Source organism: Bombus vosnesenskii, unplaced genomic scaffold, assembly GCF_011952255.1.
Source record: "Bombus vosnesenskii isolate JDL3184/JDL3185 unplaced genomic scaffold, Bvos_JDL3184-5_v1.1 scf7180000013361, whole genome shotgun sequence".
NCBI classification, from domain to species: Eukaryota; Metazoa; Arthropoda; class Insecta; order Hymenoptera; family Apidae; genus Bombus; species Bombus vosnesenskii.
In genome coordinates this window covers 910,339-932,828 of record NW_022882994.1, presented here as the reverse complement: position 1 = coordinate 932,828, position 22,490 = coordinate 910,339, and the positions used below count along the sequence as shown (strand labels likewise).

The 22,490-nt window shown below is 38.7% G+C and overlaps 1 protein-coding gene across 8 annotated transcripts in view; it reads right to left on the bottom strand.

Moving 5' to 3' along the window:
* LOC117237222 (sodium/potassium-transporting ATPase subunit alpha) overlaps positions 1–22,490 on the bottom strand; it is a 169,062-nt gene that overhangs the window by 49,456 nt on the left and 97,116 nt on the right. For 2 of the 8 annotated variants that reach the window (XM_033500984.1, XM_033500986.1), the window contains exon 1: positions 20,980–21,132. The exons of 4 other annotated variants lie outside the window; for them this stretch is intronic. In XM_033500984.1, the coding sequence (XP_033356875.1) occupies positions 20,980–20,982 (3 nt within the window). In that variant the 5' untranslated portion in view covers positions 20,983–21,132. Of the gene's footprint in view, positions 1–20,979; positions 21,133–22,072; positions 22,225–22,490 lie in introns of those variants that run through there. 2 more of the 8 variants (XM_033500985.1, XM_033500983.1) reach the window with 2 other exon arrangements.

Sequence of the window (22,490 nt, the reverse complement as noted above, 5' to 3'; positions counted from 1 at the left end):
GTTTCGTCGACGAACTTACGAAGCTACGTCGTCGATCGCGTTTATTAATGGCACCGAGTTTCCTCTGTTCAGTGTAAACACTCGTCGAACACGTTTAACGATCCTTTTATGAACTATGGTAGGAAATAACGCGAAGGATGGAATTAAGAAATTAATTAATTTTCTAGAAGAGTTTGTCGTTGAAAAGCGAACATTCGATTTTAGAAATATGTGACTAGTTTTTAGAAGTTTGTGTCATTACGATATTTGAAGATATTTGGGTTTCGCAGTTGTCGAGATTTGACAATTCGAAGGTTTCGAATTTTGGAATATTCGAGTTTTGGAATTTTTAAGCTTTCGAATCTTCCAATTTCTATATATTTAAAATATTGAGAACTTCAAGTTAGAAAATTTTCAGAGTTACAGATTTACGAATTCCTCAAATACTCGACTTTAAAGATTTCGAATATTCCAATTTTCCAATTCTCATCCTTGCCAGTTGCAATATCTTCAACAGACTGTGACGAAATATTATACAAAGATCTGCAAAGCTTACCACTCGAATTGTCATTAAGATTTGACGATAAATAAAAGTAAGAGCAACGTGCGAGGTCTCCTCTTTCACGTTTCGTTCTCGACACAACGGAATGAGACTCCATTGATGCGAAATGATCTTGGGAGACAGCTGCATGTTTATCGAATCGATCAAAATCCAATACACACTTTGAATAAAAAACTCCGACGTACCACCCTTTCGATCCATCAACTTCGCAATCCAATCGGTCGAACCAAGCCAACTCCCTTCAGTGAACCGATGAACGAATTTTCAACTCCTGTAAGTTCCAAAATCTATTTACCTTTCTAATTTAGAAAAATCTTTTGACACTCTGATGCGACATCGGAACCAGCGAAATCGAAACTATCGATTCGCAATTCCTCAAAGAAATTTGAATTTTACTGAAATTTACCATGTTCCATTCTATGTAAACTTTCTATAAAACAGGCGGATAAAAGCTTATTAAAAAATCGTTTTTACTCGTTTCTTTAAATCTTCAAATATCAATGAAATATCAAGACACGTGGAGGCTGGTATAATTTACGATCAATGTAACTTGAACGAGAAACGATCGGCAGATCTAAATGGCCGCGTGCAGTCTGGATGCTGGCGAGGAACGCATCATCAGCTGATCGCTGGCGGAGACACAGGCGGAAAGAGAGGAAGAGAGCAGAGTGTGTGCGGCTGGCCTTGCACGCACCCTCGCGCACTGGTCACGCACAGAGAAGGAGATCCGTGACGTGACGCGTGCGTGGCACAGGGCGCTTCACGAATTGGGTCAAGAGGGAGAGACTGGTCGTTTAACTTGGGCACGGTTTGCCTCTGTTTCTCGACGTGAACGCGTCGGACCACGCGCATTCTTTCCTCTTGCAGTAGCTCACGATCGATCTTGGCCCCGGAAGTTGAAGCACGGTCGTTTCTACCTTCTGCACCACCAGCATGTACACTTCCGTCATATAACGTTTGTCAAAGAGATAATAGAGCACGATGATTTTGCGATTTTGTTAGTTGGAAATTTGCCATATGTTGGGAAGAATTTTCGAGGTTAGGTAAAGATACTTGATTTTTACACAAGCTATATGTAGATTTTCGTGTACTGATAAGGGATGATAGGGAAGATGATTCGATAGTTTTTTCAGTTGGAAATGTCGTACGTCTTGAAAAGTATTGTTGAGGTTATGTGAAAATATTCACTTCTACATAAGCGATACATAGATTTCTGCGTATTGGTGAGAGATGATAGGGCAAGATGATTTTAGAATTTTATTTAGTTGCAACTTTATTCCATGTGACGAAATGTACTTTTGAGGTTAGGTGAAGTTTGCTTTCTATAGAAGCTATATGTAGATTTTCGTGTACTGATAAGGGATGATAGGGAAGATGATTCGATAGTTTTTTCAGTTGGAAATGTTGTATGCCTTGAGGAGTATTGTTGAGGTTATGTGAAAATATTCACTTCTACATAAGCGATACATAGATTTCTGCGTATTGGTGAGAGATGATAGGGCAAGATGATTTTAGAATTTTATTTAGTTGCAACTTTATTCCATGTGACGAAGTGTACTTTTGAGGTTAGGTGAAGTTTGCTTTCTATAGAAGCTATATGTAGATTTTCGTGTACCGATAAGGGATGATAGGGAAGATGATTCGATAGTTTTTTCTGTTGGAAATGTTGTATGCCTTGAGGAGTATTGTTGAGGTTATGTGAAAATATTCACTTCTACATAAGCGATACATAGATTTCTGCGTATTGGTGAGAGATGATAGGGCAAGATGATTTTAGAATTTTATTTAGTTGCAACTTTATTCCATGTGACGAAGTGTACTTTTGAGGTTAGGTGAAGTTTGCTTTCTATAGAAGCGATATGTAGGTTTTCGTGTATCGATCGGGGGTGATAGGGGAAAATGATTCGATAGTTTTTTTAGTTGGGAATGTTGTATGCCTTGAGGAGTATTGTTGAGGTTATGTGAGGATATTCACTTCTACACAAACGATACGTGTTTTTCTGCGTATTGGTGTGAGATAATAATGAAAGATGATTTTAGGATTTCTTTTAGTCGGAAATTTTGTATGTAATAGAGAGTACTTTTAAGGTTAGATGAAGATTGCTTTCTACAGAAGCGATATGTAGGTTTTTATGTATTAGTAAGATAATTTTGTATTTTTTTAGTTGAAAATGTTGTACGTGATGGTGGCGTGGTGCGACTCATTGATAATGAATTTCTATGCTTTCCAGAGTTTGCCCCAGATTCATCGACTACGTACTAATAAATTCGCTGTCCCGAGCTACTGATTGATTGATGTCACGTTCGCGTGTCTTCCGTTGCTTTGCACATACAGAGCGGTTTTCAACGCATCCAACTGCAATGTTGCAGGCATAATGCGGACAGTGTCGTGAATAATTGATTGACTCGATCACTTATTGCTTATTATCGATTATCTGTTTGGTTGACTCGATTACAAGTTACTTAATAAAACATTCTAACCACCTATATCGCTCGGAATTTTATATGAAAAAATACAATCAGAAAAATTGAAATAATTATTTTTGGATTAGATTGTTGAAATTGTAGTAGAGAAAATTATTGGCAGGTTTCAAAATAACAAATCAAGTGCATCAATCAAATGTAACATTGTACTGTTCTGAATTTACTTCAATATCTTATCGTACTATTCCGCTTAATTATTGTTTTTTTTTTCTATTTAATATTCTATAAATAGCTCCTTACTAAAATTCTGTAAATAATTCTGCCGTTAAAATGTCGACATTGTCACAGTTAAAAAGAATTCCTCAGCTCGTAACTTTGAAGCCACACTACAACGAACAAATCCCTTAGTTTGCCACTTATCATCGACTAACTACTACCTTACAATTGAATCATTCTAAACCACACAAAACCGGATGATTTCACGGCCGAGGAAATATAATTAATCGTCTCATGTTCTCGAACCTAACCACGATCGATCGAGCAGCCATATTTAATCGTTTCGTCGAACCGTAATATCGAGAAATTGCATCAATATTAGCGAAGAAGGAACAAAATACGTTAGCCACGGAGGATCCTAACGTCGTTTACCTTGAAGGAATTGGATCGCGTGTCTCGACGCGGGTCTTCTCGCGTGTATGTTCACTCGTCGGTCTTCAGCTTGAAACGATCGACGCGATCAAACATTGGTCACGTGAGGACGATCGTCCGGATTATCGAGATTCCCGACAAATATACCAATCGATCGTCTGACTCGAAAATTTCTTTCCACTTCTTCGAACGCATGTCGGATCGTTTATATTTCAACACGTATCGTGTCCAGAAAAAAGTAAGGTAAGGTTAAGCTAACTTAGAGAATTGAAATAATCAAGGGCAAAACGAATTTACTTTGGTAGTTTTTTATATGTTCCTAATTTGTTTAACAGGATCCCAGTCCTTTGATAATTTTGAGAATTTTCTGAAGATTTTCTATATCGTTGATCTTTATCAGAACCATCGATTTCGATCAGAAATAATAATCTTCTAATTAATCTAATCGTGGAGATTTATTTTCCTCGACGAAAGATCTATCTCGACAACCATGAAGAGTTCGACGCTTCTGTTGACGATCTATCGATCGCACCTACGGGTCGAGGTTCCGCGATTAAAATTGGATTTTCGTCTATTCTTGGCTGGCCGTCCCTGAAAGTCTTCGAGACAGTAAGTGTATTTATGTTACATCCAGAGTGTGGCCTCACTAGCGCGCATTTTTCACCAGTCTTTCTCTGACACTGCAGTCCCAAGATTGCATACTCCACATCCAACACTTCCGGACGAAAACGCTTGCTTCAAATTAAACACTACTATGCTTTGAAAACAATTTCCCGATTATCTCGAGCAAAATTTTTTCATAGCAATTAGATTTCTCTTACGATTAGTTCTGAGAAGTTGAAGTGTTCTATTTCGGAGACTTCACAAATTTTGCATAAAAGTATAGCGCGGAATAATATTCTGTATTACATTACGCTATCAAAGTATTATCCACTGATAAGAGATCTTAACATATAAATTTCAAATCTAACGAGTATACTTCGCAGTTAAGAAATTGCCGATCATTTGAAGAACAACGGCAGATATTATAATTAGAACTTTCTAATTTCTACGAATCTTTTGGAACATCGAATCGCGAAAGAAAGTTAAACATATTTTTAAAAAGCTGTACTTTCTTCTTTTAATTAAATCTGTATTTACTCAGTTAAACGTATATCTTCTCCAATTAACAAACTTTTACAAACTGCAACACCTCAAATTCTAAAAATTTACTGGCACATCGAATTCTAAAAGAACGTCGAACAAATTTCTACAAAAATTGTATTTTCTTCTCCCGATTAAATCGAAATATTTCTTAATCTGAAGAATTGATCAGAATCCATATTCGAAGTTGGTAATTATCAAGGGCGAGATCGAAGAAGAAATAATTCGTCAAATTTCCTCCGCTTCCATCGATGTTTAATTACTCACGGGCATGTAAATTAACGTTCTTGTTTCGCGGCAGACAAGCAACCACGCAGACGGGACCGTACCAACCGCAATCAGTACCTAACTAGCCGACTAGGTACGTCGAATTCAATTACGTCGCATACAATTGATTTTCATTACGAAACCAGTTGTATCGATCCCGTGTATTAATTATGCCCGCGTTGACGCAACGTGCGCTGCATAAATCGACGAGTAAAGTAATCGGCTAAGCCGATCTCCGATTGCGGTGGTATCAAGGAAACTGCGTGAAACTTCATCCTGGTCAATGAACTTCGTTCTATTCGTCTAACCGAATCGCTCCGAGTCGATCTTTATTTTCATGAAAATCTGAATAATAATTCTTTAGGTAAAAATTAGAGTAGCGTTTTATTAGAATATTAATGGCCAATTATTCACTTCTCTCTGCTAATATTGCAATTTCCTTCATAAAGAGTAAGAGAACGGCTGATCGATTCAGATTTGTAATTTTTAAAGATGTTATAAATATTCGTATAATAAATATTTAGAAGTAATCATTAATATAATTTTTAATTTAGAATTCTAGATTTGGGATATTATGTAAGATTTACGTAGTTGTTTATAATTTGAAATTCTTGACGAATGAATTTATCGAAGAGTCAGATAATTATTGGTTTATCTTCCTGAAAGACAATTATGCCGAACAATTTAGTGGCAATCAGATGTAATTTAAGAGAAATTTACGTCACTGATTACGAATGTATCAAATATTAAAAGCGTCAATCGACGAAGAATTTCTAACGAGAAGTCATTAAAGATTGATTTAAAATTTGCTGGAATTTGGCCAAAGGAAAAATGTATACGGTACCGATGAGCGGAAACACGCGGTTCTGAGAAAATAGAATTTTCAGGTTATATGCTTCAACAATCTAACAAATACAATGTCAGAATAAAATGTTACAGAGAATAGAGTTTTCGTGACAGCTACGTTTTGGGGAACATCGTAGTTCACGTTGAAATAAATCTTAATTCATTGCCATTAATACGATTTATTTTTATTTTATCTGTTTTGTTTGTTTTATCAGGAAGAATTATTGATTCAATTATTTCAACTTGGAACCGCTGATAAAAATTATTTCCCTCTTAATTTCTCCAACCTTTTAGAATCTCAAAATTATTTTTATTTGAAAATCGCTTGAAAATGATTCTCTCGTGTATCAAGCAATTATCACTGAAAAATTATTTCAGTAGTAACATTCTCGACCCACCATTGGCGGCAATTATAATTTCTAATTAAGTCGACAAGCTAGAGCTTAGTCACCTACAAGATTAATGAATCAATTACCATTTATAAGAATTCATCAGTCGAACGAATGGCTTAAAGTGGAAATCTAATGGAATAAAATGGAAGCGAATGGAAACCTAACCCAGTAACATCTTTTAAAAGAACTCTTTCGTTTGTTAATAAAAATAATCAGCGAGCAAGGGAGGAAAAGAGGAGGGGGAAATCGTGATTTTACGCAGCAGTTTGCATACGTTCAAAAGTGTTATCTTTGGTGGATTGGAATTACGCTCGCGTGACCTATGATAAATTCTCGTATATGTTTGCAAGTATATCGCGACTTGCCTCAAGAACAGCTAAAAATAATTCGCTGATTAATTATCAGAGGTGTGAACGCTTGGCTAAAACGCGACTCAACTTTCATCATAGTATACACGAATCGGCAAATCTTGACGCTCACCTTGACATTCTTCGACTGCTCCGGATGATTTACATTTCGCGGAAGCCCTACGTTTCTTACGAAATACGCTAACGCGTCCTGATGAATTCGCTTGCTCATACAAATAGAGAATCCACTCGTCGTAGGTGACAACAGTTCAAAGCAGATCGATGAGAGACAGTAATATTAATAGCAGATTTCTCTATTGTTCGAAAAACAATGGAAAATTTGCTTATGGAAACGAAGAATCTTTTATGGTAAAATTGGTCAATCTCGATGATATTTTTGGGATACAGAATAATTGAAATTTATTCGTTCGGAGAAGCAAAGAATTTTCGATGTTAAATATAGTTAAAATTATTTTACGTTGAATATTTTTGAGGTAGAAAAATTTGTTTTTTTTTTTTTTAGGCAAATAAATGTTTCGCCGAAAATATGGTTAAAATTTCATGAAGAATATCTTTTAGTGAGTAACTGAAATTTGACTGTTAAGGGAAATTGGGGGCTTTTATAATAGAACGATCGAAAGCAACAAAAAATAGTACTCACAACAATTGGTTTTCCAAAGTGGAGAATAATTAAAACTTTAAAATAGAAACTAACGAAAATATGGTGGTTTTTTCTTTTTTAAATAACAAGAGAATTTTCGTCGATGGCGAATAGTAAAAACTGTCAAATAAGAAACAGTAACGATTTTAAGGTAGATAATGTCGATGGTTTAAAAAATGTTTAAAAATAGCAACGATAACAATCGATTTTTATCGGCAAGGAATAAGAGGAATTCATTTGCCCAATGAAATAATCAACATTTATATCGCGAAACATTAACGTCAATAAATATTCCATCCTATGAAAACGCAAATTTATTCTTAACAACATTTGACCATTCACTTGCAATATTTTCGATTGTGAGAGCACACCGTGTGCAAATTTCGTCAATAGTACGTCAAAGTGACCGAGAGACTTACGCGTAAGGATTAAAAATAGGTCGAAGAGTGTCGAAGAAACATCGACTTTCTTCGATGACGAGACTTTACATAATTTTCTACTTCCATCATTTTTTTTTCTGTTTACTTGAGAAAAAGAATAAAAAGCTGAATAAACAGAAAAAAGGGAAGAACACTGTAGATATGTACATGGGTGAAAAACACGTAAATGCTGAGTAGAAAGGTGTAGATTGAACTGACGCGGTTCGTCTGACAAACACGCTCCTTATCTACTAACGCGAGGCTGTCTTTTAAAAGCGCTCTTTCAAGCACACGTTCGCCAACCGGCAGACCCTGTACGTGTATAGAAGTAAGACGATGGATGATACGTCACGAAACAATTTATGTTGTGTTATGTAATAAACAGAGTGTAATAACATTGTCAGCTGTAACGACACCGATAAGTCGAGATACATTTTATTACACACGATAAGTACGATACGAGACGAAATCATCATTCGGACTTACAACAACGAAATTATCAATTCTGAAACAAATTTGTTTCTTGGAAAATTCACGAGGATTTTTCGAAACTTTAATGAACAAATTATTACTACATTATGTAACTAGCGATAAGACTGATACGATATATTTTATTATAATAATAAACGTGACAAAACAGAATTATTAATTGCTGCAATATAGAATTGTTTATAATGTATAGATTTATATTACTTGTATCTAACAGACATATATAACAATACATATGACATTGTTAATTGCAGCAATATAGGCATCTGAAAAATTGAACGCAAAAGAGATTAGCGATGGCAGGAGTATAAAATCGATGAAAAATTCCTTGGAAACAGATGGTCGTAAGAATCCGGAAAACAGTCGAAGCACTAGTAAACGTTTCCGATTTCCTAGCTCCATTCGCGATGTCCAATTAGATCGGTGCCAGATACACAGAGCTTTAACCTCGAGTTGGCCAATTAAAACGATCGAACGAATTAGTCGAATGGACCTTAACCTCGAAATTGTCATGTGCAAGTGCAGAACGATTATTGTCAACGCAAATAAAGATACACATCTGCCCGTGAACTCTTCCTAGAAACCATTTACTACGAGATCCACGAACCTTTCGTCATTCATCTTGTATCCTCTAGCCTGGACAAAGTTCGACAACTTTTCTACATCCATTATTCAATAAATAATAATTATGTTCAGTTATTTTTCATTGATCATCGTTTTCAATGAAGACGGATAAATGTAGAAATGTAGTGAGTGGTGATTTGCATAACGCGTAACCAGCGTGTAAATTGTGGAAAAAAAATATTATGAGAGCGATCAGCAGCTAGGGAAGTCCCCGTGTGTAGTGGCAGTGCCGTAGCTAGTTCACGGCCTTCCCTTGGTCCCCTCGAACGATGAAAGGGGCTAGTCGAGCAATTGCATAATAAATCGATACACAAAAGGGCCCGCTAGCCGGATAAAGCGAAACGTTCAACGAATCAACGACTAACGTCCTCGCTGGGTCTCGGCTACGTGCACGTATTAACGCGATCCATTGGCTGGCCGAATTACCTCGAATAGCTTTCTTCGTGTTCGTAAGCTGGCGTATACCTGGACAAATTTTTCATCGAAAATCAAATGAAATTTTGTTAATATATTTGGTATAATTGTTCGAATATGTTTTTAGTAGTAAGAAAATTTGGCCGATGATTCAGTTTAGTGAACTACAAAATGTTTTGTGGTGTGTGTGTATTTTGTGATATGTATTAATAGAAAAAGATAGAACAATTTTATATGAATTAATGTGAAAGAATATTCGGAATATGTCAATAATAAGTTTTTGAAGAATTTTTGATAACAATTGAAATGGAAGATTTTGAACACGGAGATGGAGAAAGTAGGCGTTGCAAAATTTTAGTGTTTCACCGAACGTTTAAATTCGTCGAGAACTTCAAACAAATGCACGAACAAGTTCAACAAAAAATGCGTTAACGTGCTATTGGTTATATCTCGCTGTCTAAACGGCTGTACAATCAAATTTATGTTTAAAAAAACAATCTCGTTACGTGATCCAAAAAAAGTACGCAGTATCCGTAAATCAAAACGCAGCTATGATATAACGATTCCCGGTGTGAAATCGTATTTATCGCGATAACTGTATTTAGAAACAGATTGCAATAACGGCAGATTACACGAATCCTTCATATTTGAATCACATTTAATAGAATATCGATTTTATAGCATACCATGTATCACCATATTTTCTCTACGATATTAAATTCGAACTACGCCATTGTTACGTATACAACGAAATTTAGTATTTAATATGAAATATAAAATGAAAAATATTTTCAAGAAATCATTTATGAGCAGTCTAGTCAACTTTGGTACGGAGATCGTATTAAAAATTGGTAGCGTAGTAAAACGGAAGTTTGCTTATTTTGCAGCCATAAAAACCGTATGTTTGCCGTGAAAAGACTTAATATCCTCTGTGCGTTCAAAAATCTGTAAACATTTCTCCATGAAACACTTTCGTCTACCCAGTTTTTATTTTTCTATTTTTTTTTTTTTTTTCGTGATTTACGATTCAATAGTCATACGTTTTAATATTATGAAAAAATCTAAAGACAACGTTCAGTTTACAATTATTCGCGAAGTAGATGAAAATGAACGAAAGCGCGTGGTAAGACGACAAAACTTTAAGAATATTAAGCGAACCGAGACTGATGGAAGAACAGAGTACATATTTTATTCTTCTTCATCATTGATCTGGTTGGCAGAACGTCGGAAGAGCGCGACGTGAAAAGGGCAATCCCTTTGCGGGCCAACGACCGTCGCCGACTTACTTCGTTAAGGGGAAACATTGGTTTAACCGAAGACCTACAAACGTTCTAAGCAGAAGTCTTTGAAGAGGCCATTACAGCATTCGGATTTCCACGGGATTTCCAGCCCGTTTTCTTTTCTTACAGTAGGAACAAATGCTCTCAGCTCGAGAAATACCGTCTGATTGAAAGAACTGCAGCTTCTGTTTCAATGAAATTATCCAACGGATCATTTTCTAAGAGGAATTCTATAATTTTTCATCGGAGCTTCGATTCACAGAAGCGATTGAAGGTGGAATATCTTTTTCGTTTTTTAGTTTTTAATCGAACTTTGAATTTTATAGTGAGAATTTGTTGTTGCCTTTATTTATGTTTATACTGAATTTATCGTTCGGTGAATCATCAGCATCGTTAAAAATTATTCCTATTGACCCGTTAATTGAGTTAATTTCTATTTAGAATAACAGAGAAGTGGAAGAACTGTGAGAAACTTTAGTGAAAACATATGTGAAAAATTATATGTCAAATTCACTAAATTCTCCATATATCTAACGTTATAAAAAATTGTCGCTTTAATTTATTTACTAAATTTAAATGATTAACTTCCATCACTCATTCCAACATCATCGCTTGTCGAATCAGGATTCACCATTTTTCACATAACTCGCGCTCAAAAATTTGTTTAATTTTCTCCATTCCCATGGAGAACACAATTAACAGCTTAAAACGATATAACATTTAAAAACAAAAATATATAACAATACCTTGTCAACACACTCGACTACTTATATATATCACACAATAAATCATACAACAAAATTCACAAAAATTTAAGATTGGTATATCGAATAAATCGCTTAATTGTCTCCTTAATAAACCAAGCAAATTTTTCATCAAAATCTATTCTATATTTCGCAGCGATATAAAAAAAAGGAAAAAAGATAGAAAGCTAGGAAATAAAGTACGAAGCATCGAGGCATGCCAATTCTCATTCATTCCAGCTAGATCAGGAACTACAATCTAAGGGGATCAACACTACGATCGTTGATCGATCAGTGGCTCGAGTAATCACGTAACAAGAAGCGGATCGCTATAAATACGTTTCTAAGACGTGCTCTGGACGCCGGAATAATTATCATAGGCACGTCGTTATTCAATTTCTCGTGCGGGGCGGTCAGACGTCATGCAATAATTGAGCTTGGTTAAGAAGGAAAACGATCGCCGGGGTGAGGTTAGCAGTCGGGGCCGATCGATACTTGTCTTCCAAGGAAAACATCGAACCGACTGGAGAAACGCGGCCTTTTGCCACGGAAATGGAAATCGGCCTCTCCTGTCCATGCAGGATACACGATTCGTGCAACTTGCTTCGAGAAATCGAAAGCGACGAAGTGGAGGAATCGCAGCCATTGTCTTTGTGGAACCGGAAATGCATAGAAGAGCCTGCGAAGACCATTCTCGGTTCATGACAATTTTATCTCTATGTCGTTTTAAGTTTCGATCGGAATCGACTGAGATCGACGAATCGGAGGAATTACAGACGACGTCCTCGAAGCCGAGATCAGTCGACTCTAGTGAGAATTGCACGGAAGAAACTTCAAAGCCTATTTTTGGATTCTATAGGATTCTAGCGTTCGTTTGATCTCGTCTCGAAAATTTGGGAAATTGGCGAAACTGCAACTTCTTAGAACACGAAATCGATTGATTCGCGCGAACATGCGTACAAGAGACTAGTAAGGTCGTCCTGGATTTGTCTGTATCCTCAGTTTTCAGTTTTGCTTCCGATGAATCGAAATAAACTGAAGGAAATGCAACTAAGAAATGGAACAGAACAGTCTTCGATGATTGTTCTTGGTTGGTTCAAGATTCAATTTTTTATTTGGCTCTTGCTTTCACAAACTGGAAACGTTCTCGTAATCGAGATTAATGGGCTCGAGTGAAAATCCACGGAAGACTATTCTTGGATTCGTCTCGATTTTATTGCTCTCTTTGCTTTCCATTTCGGAAGCTCGAAGTCGAGAAATTGAAGGAACTGCGTACAGCCAAAGTCCTTGAGATCGAGGACGATGGGCGCGATTGAAAACGAATAAGAATAAAGGAAAAAGAAACTTCGAGGATTATCTTTCACTTTCTCCCGATTTTATCCGCGTTTCTCTGTTTGGTCTCAGATGGGCGAAATGTGTCTCGAGGGTGCCGCTATTTTTGTTGAAAGCGCGTTTGGGAATTCGACTGGGGGAGAAATCATTTTACCCGATTGCATATCGAACTTGTGGGAGTTGGAGATAAATCAGAACTGTGGCACTAGGGTGTTATTGAGGAAGATAATAGCACAGGAATCTAGGACATGTTTGTACAGATGGAAGTTGACGATTGCCAGGGAATTGGAAGGTCACATTAACGCAGAGAAACCTTACGCTGGCTATGCGAAATGAACGCGAGACGAAAGGAATGTTAAGACCTAATCCTCGTCTCGTGGAACTTGGAGTAGCTCGTGATAATTGCGAAGATACGCCGCCTCGGCCTCTTCGATATTCGACCACCGCGTATCTTAAACTCGCACAGGATCATCTTCAAGCGATAAACAATGAACTTATAAAAACTCGAGTACTGAGAAATCAAACTGAAACAGAGTAACGAGCAAAATTCGTATTTTAAAATTCTAAAAGCATGGGAAACTGATTTTTCGCCAAAATAAAAGGCTATTGGATCATAAAGAATTCGAAGATTACAGTAGAATTTACGAAATAATTATTTGTTACTTATTAACAAGTAAAGTGTACTTTGAACTCGACATCTTCTCGAAGACATAACCTAAATTCGCTGAATAATTTCAACGATTAAGATTCTCATTCCGCATTTTATTGAGATTTTAATCAAAGACTACTAACGAAATCTCTGTACAAAATTAAACTCTGATAGGTTAGGTTATGTATCCACGTATGTATTCTTCCAATGATCCTCTAAAATCGAATTCCGATAGGTTAGGTCATGCGTCTATATACTTTTCCATTGATCCTCCCAATTATGATAGTTAACAAATAACCCGTTTCTAACGTCTTAATTTCCTTAATTTTCGCGAAACGACCTAGATGCTAACCTAAATTCATCGTCAATCGATACTTTCGTTCAGGGAGCTGCACTGCTGAAGGAATCGATGCACCGATTTCGTCGATACGAAAAGCAGCAATAAAGTTTCACGTAGCACGTGAACGACGTGGATCGATAACCCGGTGGCTGGTATAATATTTTTGTCGAGCTGGGAAAATTATTCGCTTACTCGGAGGAACCCTCGTCCAAGTCGAAGGATCAACCCCTTCGTAACGCGAAGGAGATCACAAAGAGGGCGACCATCGCGGCTGGTCACGTTTCCACTGCGGTAAAAGTGTTCTTTCAAAGAGAAAAGTGGTGTCGGAAATAAAAATCCTTTAAATACACTGACCGGCGGCGAAGGCTTGTTGCTTACACTAACAATAAGCGAAGGAAGGCGAAGGCCAACCTTGGAGGAAGCTGCAACGTTCTCCTTCCCTTGCACGAACTATTTATCTGGTTAGATGCATTTTACTGCCTACTTTCTTTGTCTCTTTAATAATTTTGATGCAGATTATCGTGTCGTTTCACAAGTTTCGTTGTATTTTAATTATTGATCCTTCGATCACTATCGTTTCATAATTGTCAAGGAGTCACGTCGTTTTCCACTTGTTAGAATACTTGATTAGTACTAAAAGTGCATTTCTGTAGGAAATTTCAGCGTACAAAAATGTACAAGATGTCCAGAATTCGAATAGTACAATTATATTATACTTGATTTTTCTGTTAAAACATTAATAGCTTGCACTATAACTACCCCGTAACTTTTCGAATCACTATTGCAAAATATTTGCTGTTTCTCTTGGGAACTTTAAGCTACGTTGTAACGCTTATACAAAATACATCTGCTCGCTTGTTTTAACGAGAATAAGCAACGTATCTCTGCTCGCTGACGCAAAAGTGGATCGCAATAAATCTTCGCGTGGTCTGTTCGAAGGAAAATTAGAACGTCACGAAATGTCATCCAACTTCGATTCTCTGAGACAGTAAGAAAACACGGCACGGGAAGATTCCCACGAAGATTCCAATTGGAAAATGTCACCTGAAAGCACCACGCGACAGGACGACGGAGAAAAGCATATAGATAAGATATAGAGTAGTGAAAATAGCAAAGAAACGTCGTCTCCTAAGAGGCTCTCCCGATCTTAGAGAAACTTCACTTCTTTCAATGTCGAGAGAAACGACAAAAAGCATAAAGTCGTTGGGGTAGGAACGTATGCAAATGAAAAGGGTGAGAGGGCAAGGGATTTGCATTGGTCGACGAAGGGTAGAGAACGCGTCGTGGTAAAATTTGCCGACGTTATCATGTACGAATCGAAATGTCAGAGGAATTATAAATAGGTTAGGATCGATAGGCAACCCAGAAGGCGAGCCTGGGCGCCATCTAGTCTGCGGCCTTTCCACCTACAACCACCTCTGCTGCCTCTGTGTCTTTGCAACCTACTGTTTAATGGACGTCCGATGCTTCCTCTCGCAGTTTTTCAACCGACTTCTTTCGACGCATTAAGGATCGAACGACCTCGAACTTTATTGAACAACGTCGAAGGATGCTTGGAGGATTTAAGGAAATCTGTTTGGGTAAAACAAGATCTGACAAGGGAAGATGTCGAAGCAGAGATCTCGAAGGGTGGAATTAATTCCCGTTTTTAGAGGATTCTTTTAATCAAATACAACTGATCGTAAGGAATTAGAACCATTTCTTTCAGAATTTGGACAACTGTCTTGATTTTCAAGTATTCGCGTAATTTGTGAATTTGTCGAGGAAGATTAAAAAAGAAATTGAGGGATGCGTGAAGCAATTACTCTTTTCTTTCGGAATTACGATAATTATTTAGAATTCCTAACCTCTTCGATAACCAACCAAACTAATTTCAAACTTTTCCCAAAGCCATCGTATCTTAAAAAAAAAAAAAAAAACATTCGAATAACTAATCAAACAAATTTTATAAAGTAATTTCTCTTGTTTTCCAGAGATCCAATTATTTCTGATCTCTCGTGACACTCAGACAATCTCTAATTAAAGATTTTGCGAAAGTAACCACACCACCCTCGAAAACTATTCCAACCATCACTAACTAAACACACTAAGAAAAGAAAAAGAAAAAAAAAGAAGAAAAATTGTTTCTCATATTAGCTCCTCCATAGATTCAACAATCTCCTCGAGTTCTTCGGAAGAAATTGGAAAGACACAATGTCACTCTAACTCGCCTTTCTTCTTAACGAAAAACACCTCGTGGTCGTTTCTAGACTTCGTTTTCTCAGCCACTCGGCACGTTTTCTACGAGATACGGGGCAATCCAAGGCAATACGGGGCGGCGGAGACCGGAAGGAAGCCTGGACGTTCCCCGGAGGCGGGCTCCGCCTCAAGAACCCGTTCAGGCTGCAACATCTAGCGTGAGCTCGTTAGAAACACTTCTGACGGAAATGAGCGTTTTGCGGGCCGAAGCGAGCTGAACGAGAAACGTTAAGTGGCGTGTGATGCACGGCCAGGAGCTTAATTTTACGCTCGTGACGCGAAACATCACGTCTAATGGTCGACAACGTCTCTTTTATCGAACGAAGTTACAATAGCAAACAAAAGAAAGTCTAAATAAAAGTGGTACGAAAAGTGCCTGTCATTTTACAAAATAGAATAATTGTATTTGATAAAAGTAGCGAATAAGTATATAATATATATCTTTTAAAACAGACGACTGTCAACAGAATGGTGAAAAATATCTGATACGAAAGTCAGTAACACGCGCATATACACAAATGGATTAGTCAGCAACATCAAACTTCCTTTTGTCCACTGCTATGTATGTTCGCTGGTTGCAATTTAAAAGTAATTCTGCTCGTTGGTTAACCGCATCTATTTCGGTTGCTTTGCTTCGCGCAATATTCCTGGATTTGTGTTTTGATTGAAAGACGATCGATGGAGAATGGCTAGATACAGCTTGTAGCTGATTGAAATGGATGATTGTATTATTATAGGTTAGGTGGAGACGATGCTGGATGAATAGAAATCGATAAGGTTTCGAATGGAAGGGATTTCGGAATAGTTGTGACGTACCTTCTTCATGTTATTCTCATCAGAGGTACCATGGATTTTTGGGGAAAAAGATTTCGGCTAAACTAGGTTAATGGGCTTTATCTAAGAGAAGGAAACTTGACTAATGGATGGGAATGGATAAAAAAAGTTTAGAGCAGATCTTGGAATAATTCTAGTGGAAAATTTGCGTAATTCTTGATGTTATTTTCCTTGAAGATTCTATGCATTACCGTTGAAGGAGATTAGATTAGGTGGGGCATAAGTTTTTGTGTAAGTCAGGAGATGTCGCCAGATGAATGCCAACTAATGGAGCAAACCTAAAGTAGATGAAATTTTGGAGTAGTTACGATGTCTCCGCGTAATTTTTGGTGCTATTCAAGTTAAAAGATCCTTAAATTCTTCTGAAAAGATTTAGGTTAGGTTGGCCTTATTTCATTCTGAAAGAAATTTAGAGTAGAAAGGTTTTTGGATCGGTTACGAGTCACATAATTTTTTTACGTTATTCCGGTTACAGGTTCCATGCATTCTTATTGAAAGGGATTTAGGTGGTAAAGAGTTACGGTTTGAACGTAAAGGGTTTTTGCGCAAGGGACTTTGCTGCAATTTAGGTTAGGTTCCATGGATTCCAGTTGAAAGAGGTTTAGTGTTATTCAAACTAGAGATTTCTGTGTAAAAGTAGCTTGACGTTATTTAGTTTAGAGTTTCCATTCAGAAAACTCAGTTAAACAAGATTTGGTGTTACCAATTCGCTTAAAGTCTCCACAATTTTTATGAATGCCTTTCCAAAAAGATTTAACGTTATTTAAATCTGAATCGCCAGTGAATTTCCATCAAATAGGAACCCTGTATCGCTTGTAACATTATCGAAATCTAAATCGGTATCAACAATCGGGAACAAAGATATCAGAACAAGTTCGAATTTCGATAAGAACGAGTAGCTTCTTCTCGTTCTACTCTTGAACGTAACGCAAGATTATTTAAAAAATTCGAGATTTGACTAGAAAGCAAATGGATACAAAAAAGGATAATATTTTAAAAGCTCAGGAAGTTAGGAATATTCGTAATAGATCGCGAAACTGAAGATTCTAAATCGATTGAAAACGAACAATGGAACGAAAGAGACGAACATAACTGCCCCAAAATCTCGTCAATGATCGACCTGTTTTGTAATTTAGAAACGCTGTAGGAAAAAATTGAATATTCTAAACCGATCAAAAGTTATCGATTAAGCAAAGCAATATCGTGATCATCTTGAAACCTCATTGATGATTGACAACAGGAGTGATCGATGGAAAAGGGTATGCGCACGACGATCGTCCTTCGAGTTTGATCGACGATCGACATTGCACGATAGCAGAAGTTGACGAAAGTCGGGCGCGAAGCTCGCAACGATTTCATTCTTTGCGTTTATTGTATCGCGCAATCGATCCGTCGATAACCGGACCGAGCGAGTGTTGAATGAACACGAACGTCATCGACGCGTTATGTAACTGACCTGAGCAGCTCGCAAAGGGCGCAAGTCCCCTCCTGTGGCCGAAGGTCATAGGTCGAAATCGGTGTAGAGTATTCCGCCGATCTGACCTGCCTAACCTTTGCAATTCGTTTTTCACAGAAATCCATTTCAAGAAAATTAGCTTTTACAACAAACAACATTATCGAACATCGGACTTCAGCTATAAAATTCGAACAACTCTTAGAGCAAAAATTAGAACGAGAATGTCAGGGAAGAAAATAAACGACGAAAGAAAAATAAGAGGAAAATGGTGATAATCTATAGCGATTGGAAAACTGTGGCAAGTTTATGCATTTGCGTGAAACCGAAGTACAGAAACGAACAATACGCGAGAATGTACAAAATGTTCGGAGAGATAGCAGCGTTTCTGTTAATATTTGACGTCTTGAATTGTACTTCTTGTATTTTATTTATAAAAATATGAATTTGCATAAAGATTCGCGGTCTGGCGATTGAAAGTTTTCGAAAAGAATAGCTGTCGAAGGAGAGGAGAAAAACATCACGCTAGAGAATAGCGAACAAATCGTGACGGGGTAATCGACTGGCGGAAGTCGTTCGAAGGAATTTCAATGAATGAAAAACGCCGGTAAGGGCCTGTTAAAAGGATCGACCTTTTCAATTGACGGCTGCGTCCTTGGGCCAGCAGTAGCACCAGACCCGATCAAGAGCTCGCGCGCGAACGCGCCTATCAAACTCTTCGTGCACCTCGTAAAAGACATTCTCTTATATTAATGGAGAAACGAATGAAAAATCTTCATTGCAATATAAAAATCCAAAAATTCTATATCTCAATACGTATAACAATAAACACTTCGCTTAGTTATATATTATTGTATTCCTCAAACAATAAAACTTCTCACCACATTCGCTTCATATATCTCGCAAACGACATCTTCCCATATAAATGACAAAAATTCGAAAACTTAAATAAATCTCAATTTATATAACAACATTTAACTACGTAACAAAATTTCTCGGCAAGTTTACTTTAGACGTGTTGTAAAAGACATTTCCTCAGGTGAATGGGAAACGAACCAAAAATCCTCATTTAAATATACCAAACCTGCCTATGCAAATATAGCAAAAAGCTAAAGGAGCAATAAACCCAATAAATACGCCAGGAACTTCACTTAACTGGGGAAATTCCACGCGAAATTCCAAAGCATCAACGAGACAATGGAGGCTGCAACTCGTTTGAATTCCATCGGGCTATCGATCGATGCACGCTGGAGAGCTTCTTGCAACAGACAGATCCAGGCAACCGAATTTCAAATGTGTCAAAGGAACCAGAAAATCTCGATACGCACACCGGCAGACATCGCTTAGCTACGTAACAAAGTGCAGTTAATCGACGAGACAATGGAGGCTGCAACTAGTTCAAATTCCAGCGAACGATCGATCGATTCACCGAACAAGTTGGCCTCGTCATCCGACAGACAGATCTAGGCAACCCAATTTCCCAGCCAGAATACCTTCCCTAAACACGTTCGATCGTTGGAAAATCGAAGAACGTTCGCGTTCACGCGGAGATCGTTACGACAACGTGAGAGGGTGGGTTGGAGAGAAGAAAAGGAAGGGTAGCTTGCAATCGAGGGCGTGTCGCGAATCTGCGGCCAGGTTAGGTATCTGTTATTTCCACGTTTCAATCGACGTTATCTGGTGCACGGCGATTTTCGAACGACAATTCACGGCATGGAAAAAGACGAAAGATAGCCGTTTGGAGGCAAGTTGGACAGATAGATTTGTTAGAACGTTTAGAAAGGATCGTTAAGATGATTAAAAAGATTAGATGCAAGGTAGTCTGGAAGGTGAATTATAATTCATCGTTATCAAGAGTTCCGATTTATCCTTGCTTGCGGAGAGCTTGCGCAGGTTAGCGAAAGGTGAGCTTTAATAGCTCGCTAAAAATACCAATCTCCATGCGGACGTTATTTTCTGCTGGAACGTGCAACGATCGATCGAATTAAGGTAGTTTCGAGGAGAAAATGCAAGATGAATCTCGCGTCGTCTCTCTATCTTCTGTTACAAATATAAAATCATAATCTGTCATAATAGAATAGTTAATAAGTGGGAGTGGATAGAATAGCGAATTACGAAGTTTCATAGACTTTCCGTTGGACGATCCTATGTTCCGTGTCACGAGGAACAAAGAGTGGGGCGAGAACGAGAATGGGAAACTGTGTCGACCACACGTTACATGGAAGGACGTTTCATGTTCAACTGATACGATCATAGGGAATTTATAGAATTAGAATACCATAATTGTATCGATAGAATTGAATGTGCTGTCCAGAGTAAGACGTTGTTGAAATTTCCAGGATTTTCATTGAGGATTTTCGCGAGAAAAACACGAAAACCGTGTTGGAAAGTCCGCAGCTGGTCGGTGGCGCGTGCGCACCGCGACGCAACACCCTCACCGACACCCTTCGAGAACTAGAACCAACCCCACCTCCGGTGGAAGCACGGACGGGCTTTCTAGCTTTCTTTCTCGGTCGCCCCGCACTCTCGACGACGCCTAAAAAGTACTCGAGCCGCACAATTGGGTCAGGGAACCACGCGTACAATCCGCGATCGAAGCACTGCCAACGACGTCCACTGCCTTATAGCTTTCTTCTAGCAATTCACATTCTTCCAACTGTCTTTCTCATTCCGAGAGTCACAGACGAAAAATGTCGTATAACTTCGACAACGAAAGATTTTATGAAATAAAATGCGACGCTACTTGGGACTAGATAAAATTGAGAATAGATTAAAAAAGAAATGGAAATAGAATAGTAGAAAAAAAAAGAAAAGATCTACGGCGATATATAAGAAGGAGGTTGAAAACGGTTAAATAAGGGCAAAGGGTGGTTTCTCCAGAAAATACCACTTTACCATCTCGCTCCTTCTGCAGTGGACTGGTCGAAGACGAAGAAGAAGAAGAAGAAGGAGAAAGAAATAGACAGAGGGAGGGACAGCCTTTCCGACTCGAGGATACTTCCTCGCTTTCCTGGAAACGACGACACTGACGGAACGGATCACTGGGAAGAACTGCTTCGCGCTGATTCCGCGAGAGTTCGACGTGCAAAGAAAGTAAGACAGAGAGACAGACAGAGAGAGATAGAGAGAGAGAGAGAGCGCTGAGAGCACAACCCTTCCTTGTCTCCGTACGCCTTTCTCTCTCGCTCTCTCCCACTCTCCTCCTCCTACCCCCTCGATCGAAGCTCCTCTTTAGCAGTGGTTACACCACAGACTCGCCTCTCTTTCTCTCTCTCTCTCTCTCTCTTTTACACCGTCTCTCTCTCTCTCTATCGCGCCCTCTTTCTGTTCCTTCTTCCTGGCCCTTTCTTCTGTTTCTGTCTGATTTCCCAAAACCTGTTCGTTTGACAGCCTGTGAAGTCACTACACAGTGAAAAAGAGATTGTCACGAAGAGGAGTGGAATTAAGAATGCGAAAGAATGCGACAGAGCGGATGTCCACACGAGATATCGAGAGGAATTCCTAAAAACAGACAAACAGACGTGTGACACGCACCGTTATTATTTCTATCACGTCCTGTCGTCCGCGACGGAGAGACCGATTCTCTAACGAGCGTTCTTCCGACCTCTAAAACCCATTCACGCTAGCCACTCATACTCTATGCCTCTCGCTCTTTCCTTCATACTTTATCTCGCTCTAAATCTCGCTCGTTCTTACCGTTTCGATCTTTCTCTATCTATCTACCTTTCTCTCTCACGCACGCATTCTACGAACGCACATATATCACACGTATACGTAACGCGCACACAGAGAAAGCCACACGCACACACACACGCATACACGCGTACACTATTGGCGTATCTGGCTAACTGTCAAAGAAGGACAGAGATAGAGATAGAACTCGACAAAGCAGGATAAAGCTTGTGACACGCTCTGGCTACAAAGCGAAGATTTTCGTTGATTCAGAGAACTCGAAGAGATGGACTTGTGCGTCTAAGCAATCACAAACCTTGTCACCCATGGCTGCGGCGAGCGGTGTTCGATGAGATAGAAGGTTAACAGCGCGGCTTCGAGTGGACCAGAGACTGACTGGCGTTTCGAGTCGTCGAGGACCGCCGGCATCATCGACCCGTCCTCTCCCACCAAAGCTCACGGTTCCCCCACCAACGGCCGACCGTCCCTCACCCGACCAACCCGCTCCGCACAGACACCGTAGTCATCCCCACCACTGCGTCGCTCTCGATTCACCCCCATTCCTGTGCCGCGCACCTCCAGCGCCACCACCCAAAGCGTCGCCAAGACCTCGTATAGGAAACCTACAGCCTAGCCACTATACCTCACTACACTTCTTTCCAATCGTTCCTGTATCTTCAAGTATTAGTTATAATAGTAGATTTGATAAAAACTGTTGGAATTATGTATCGAAT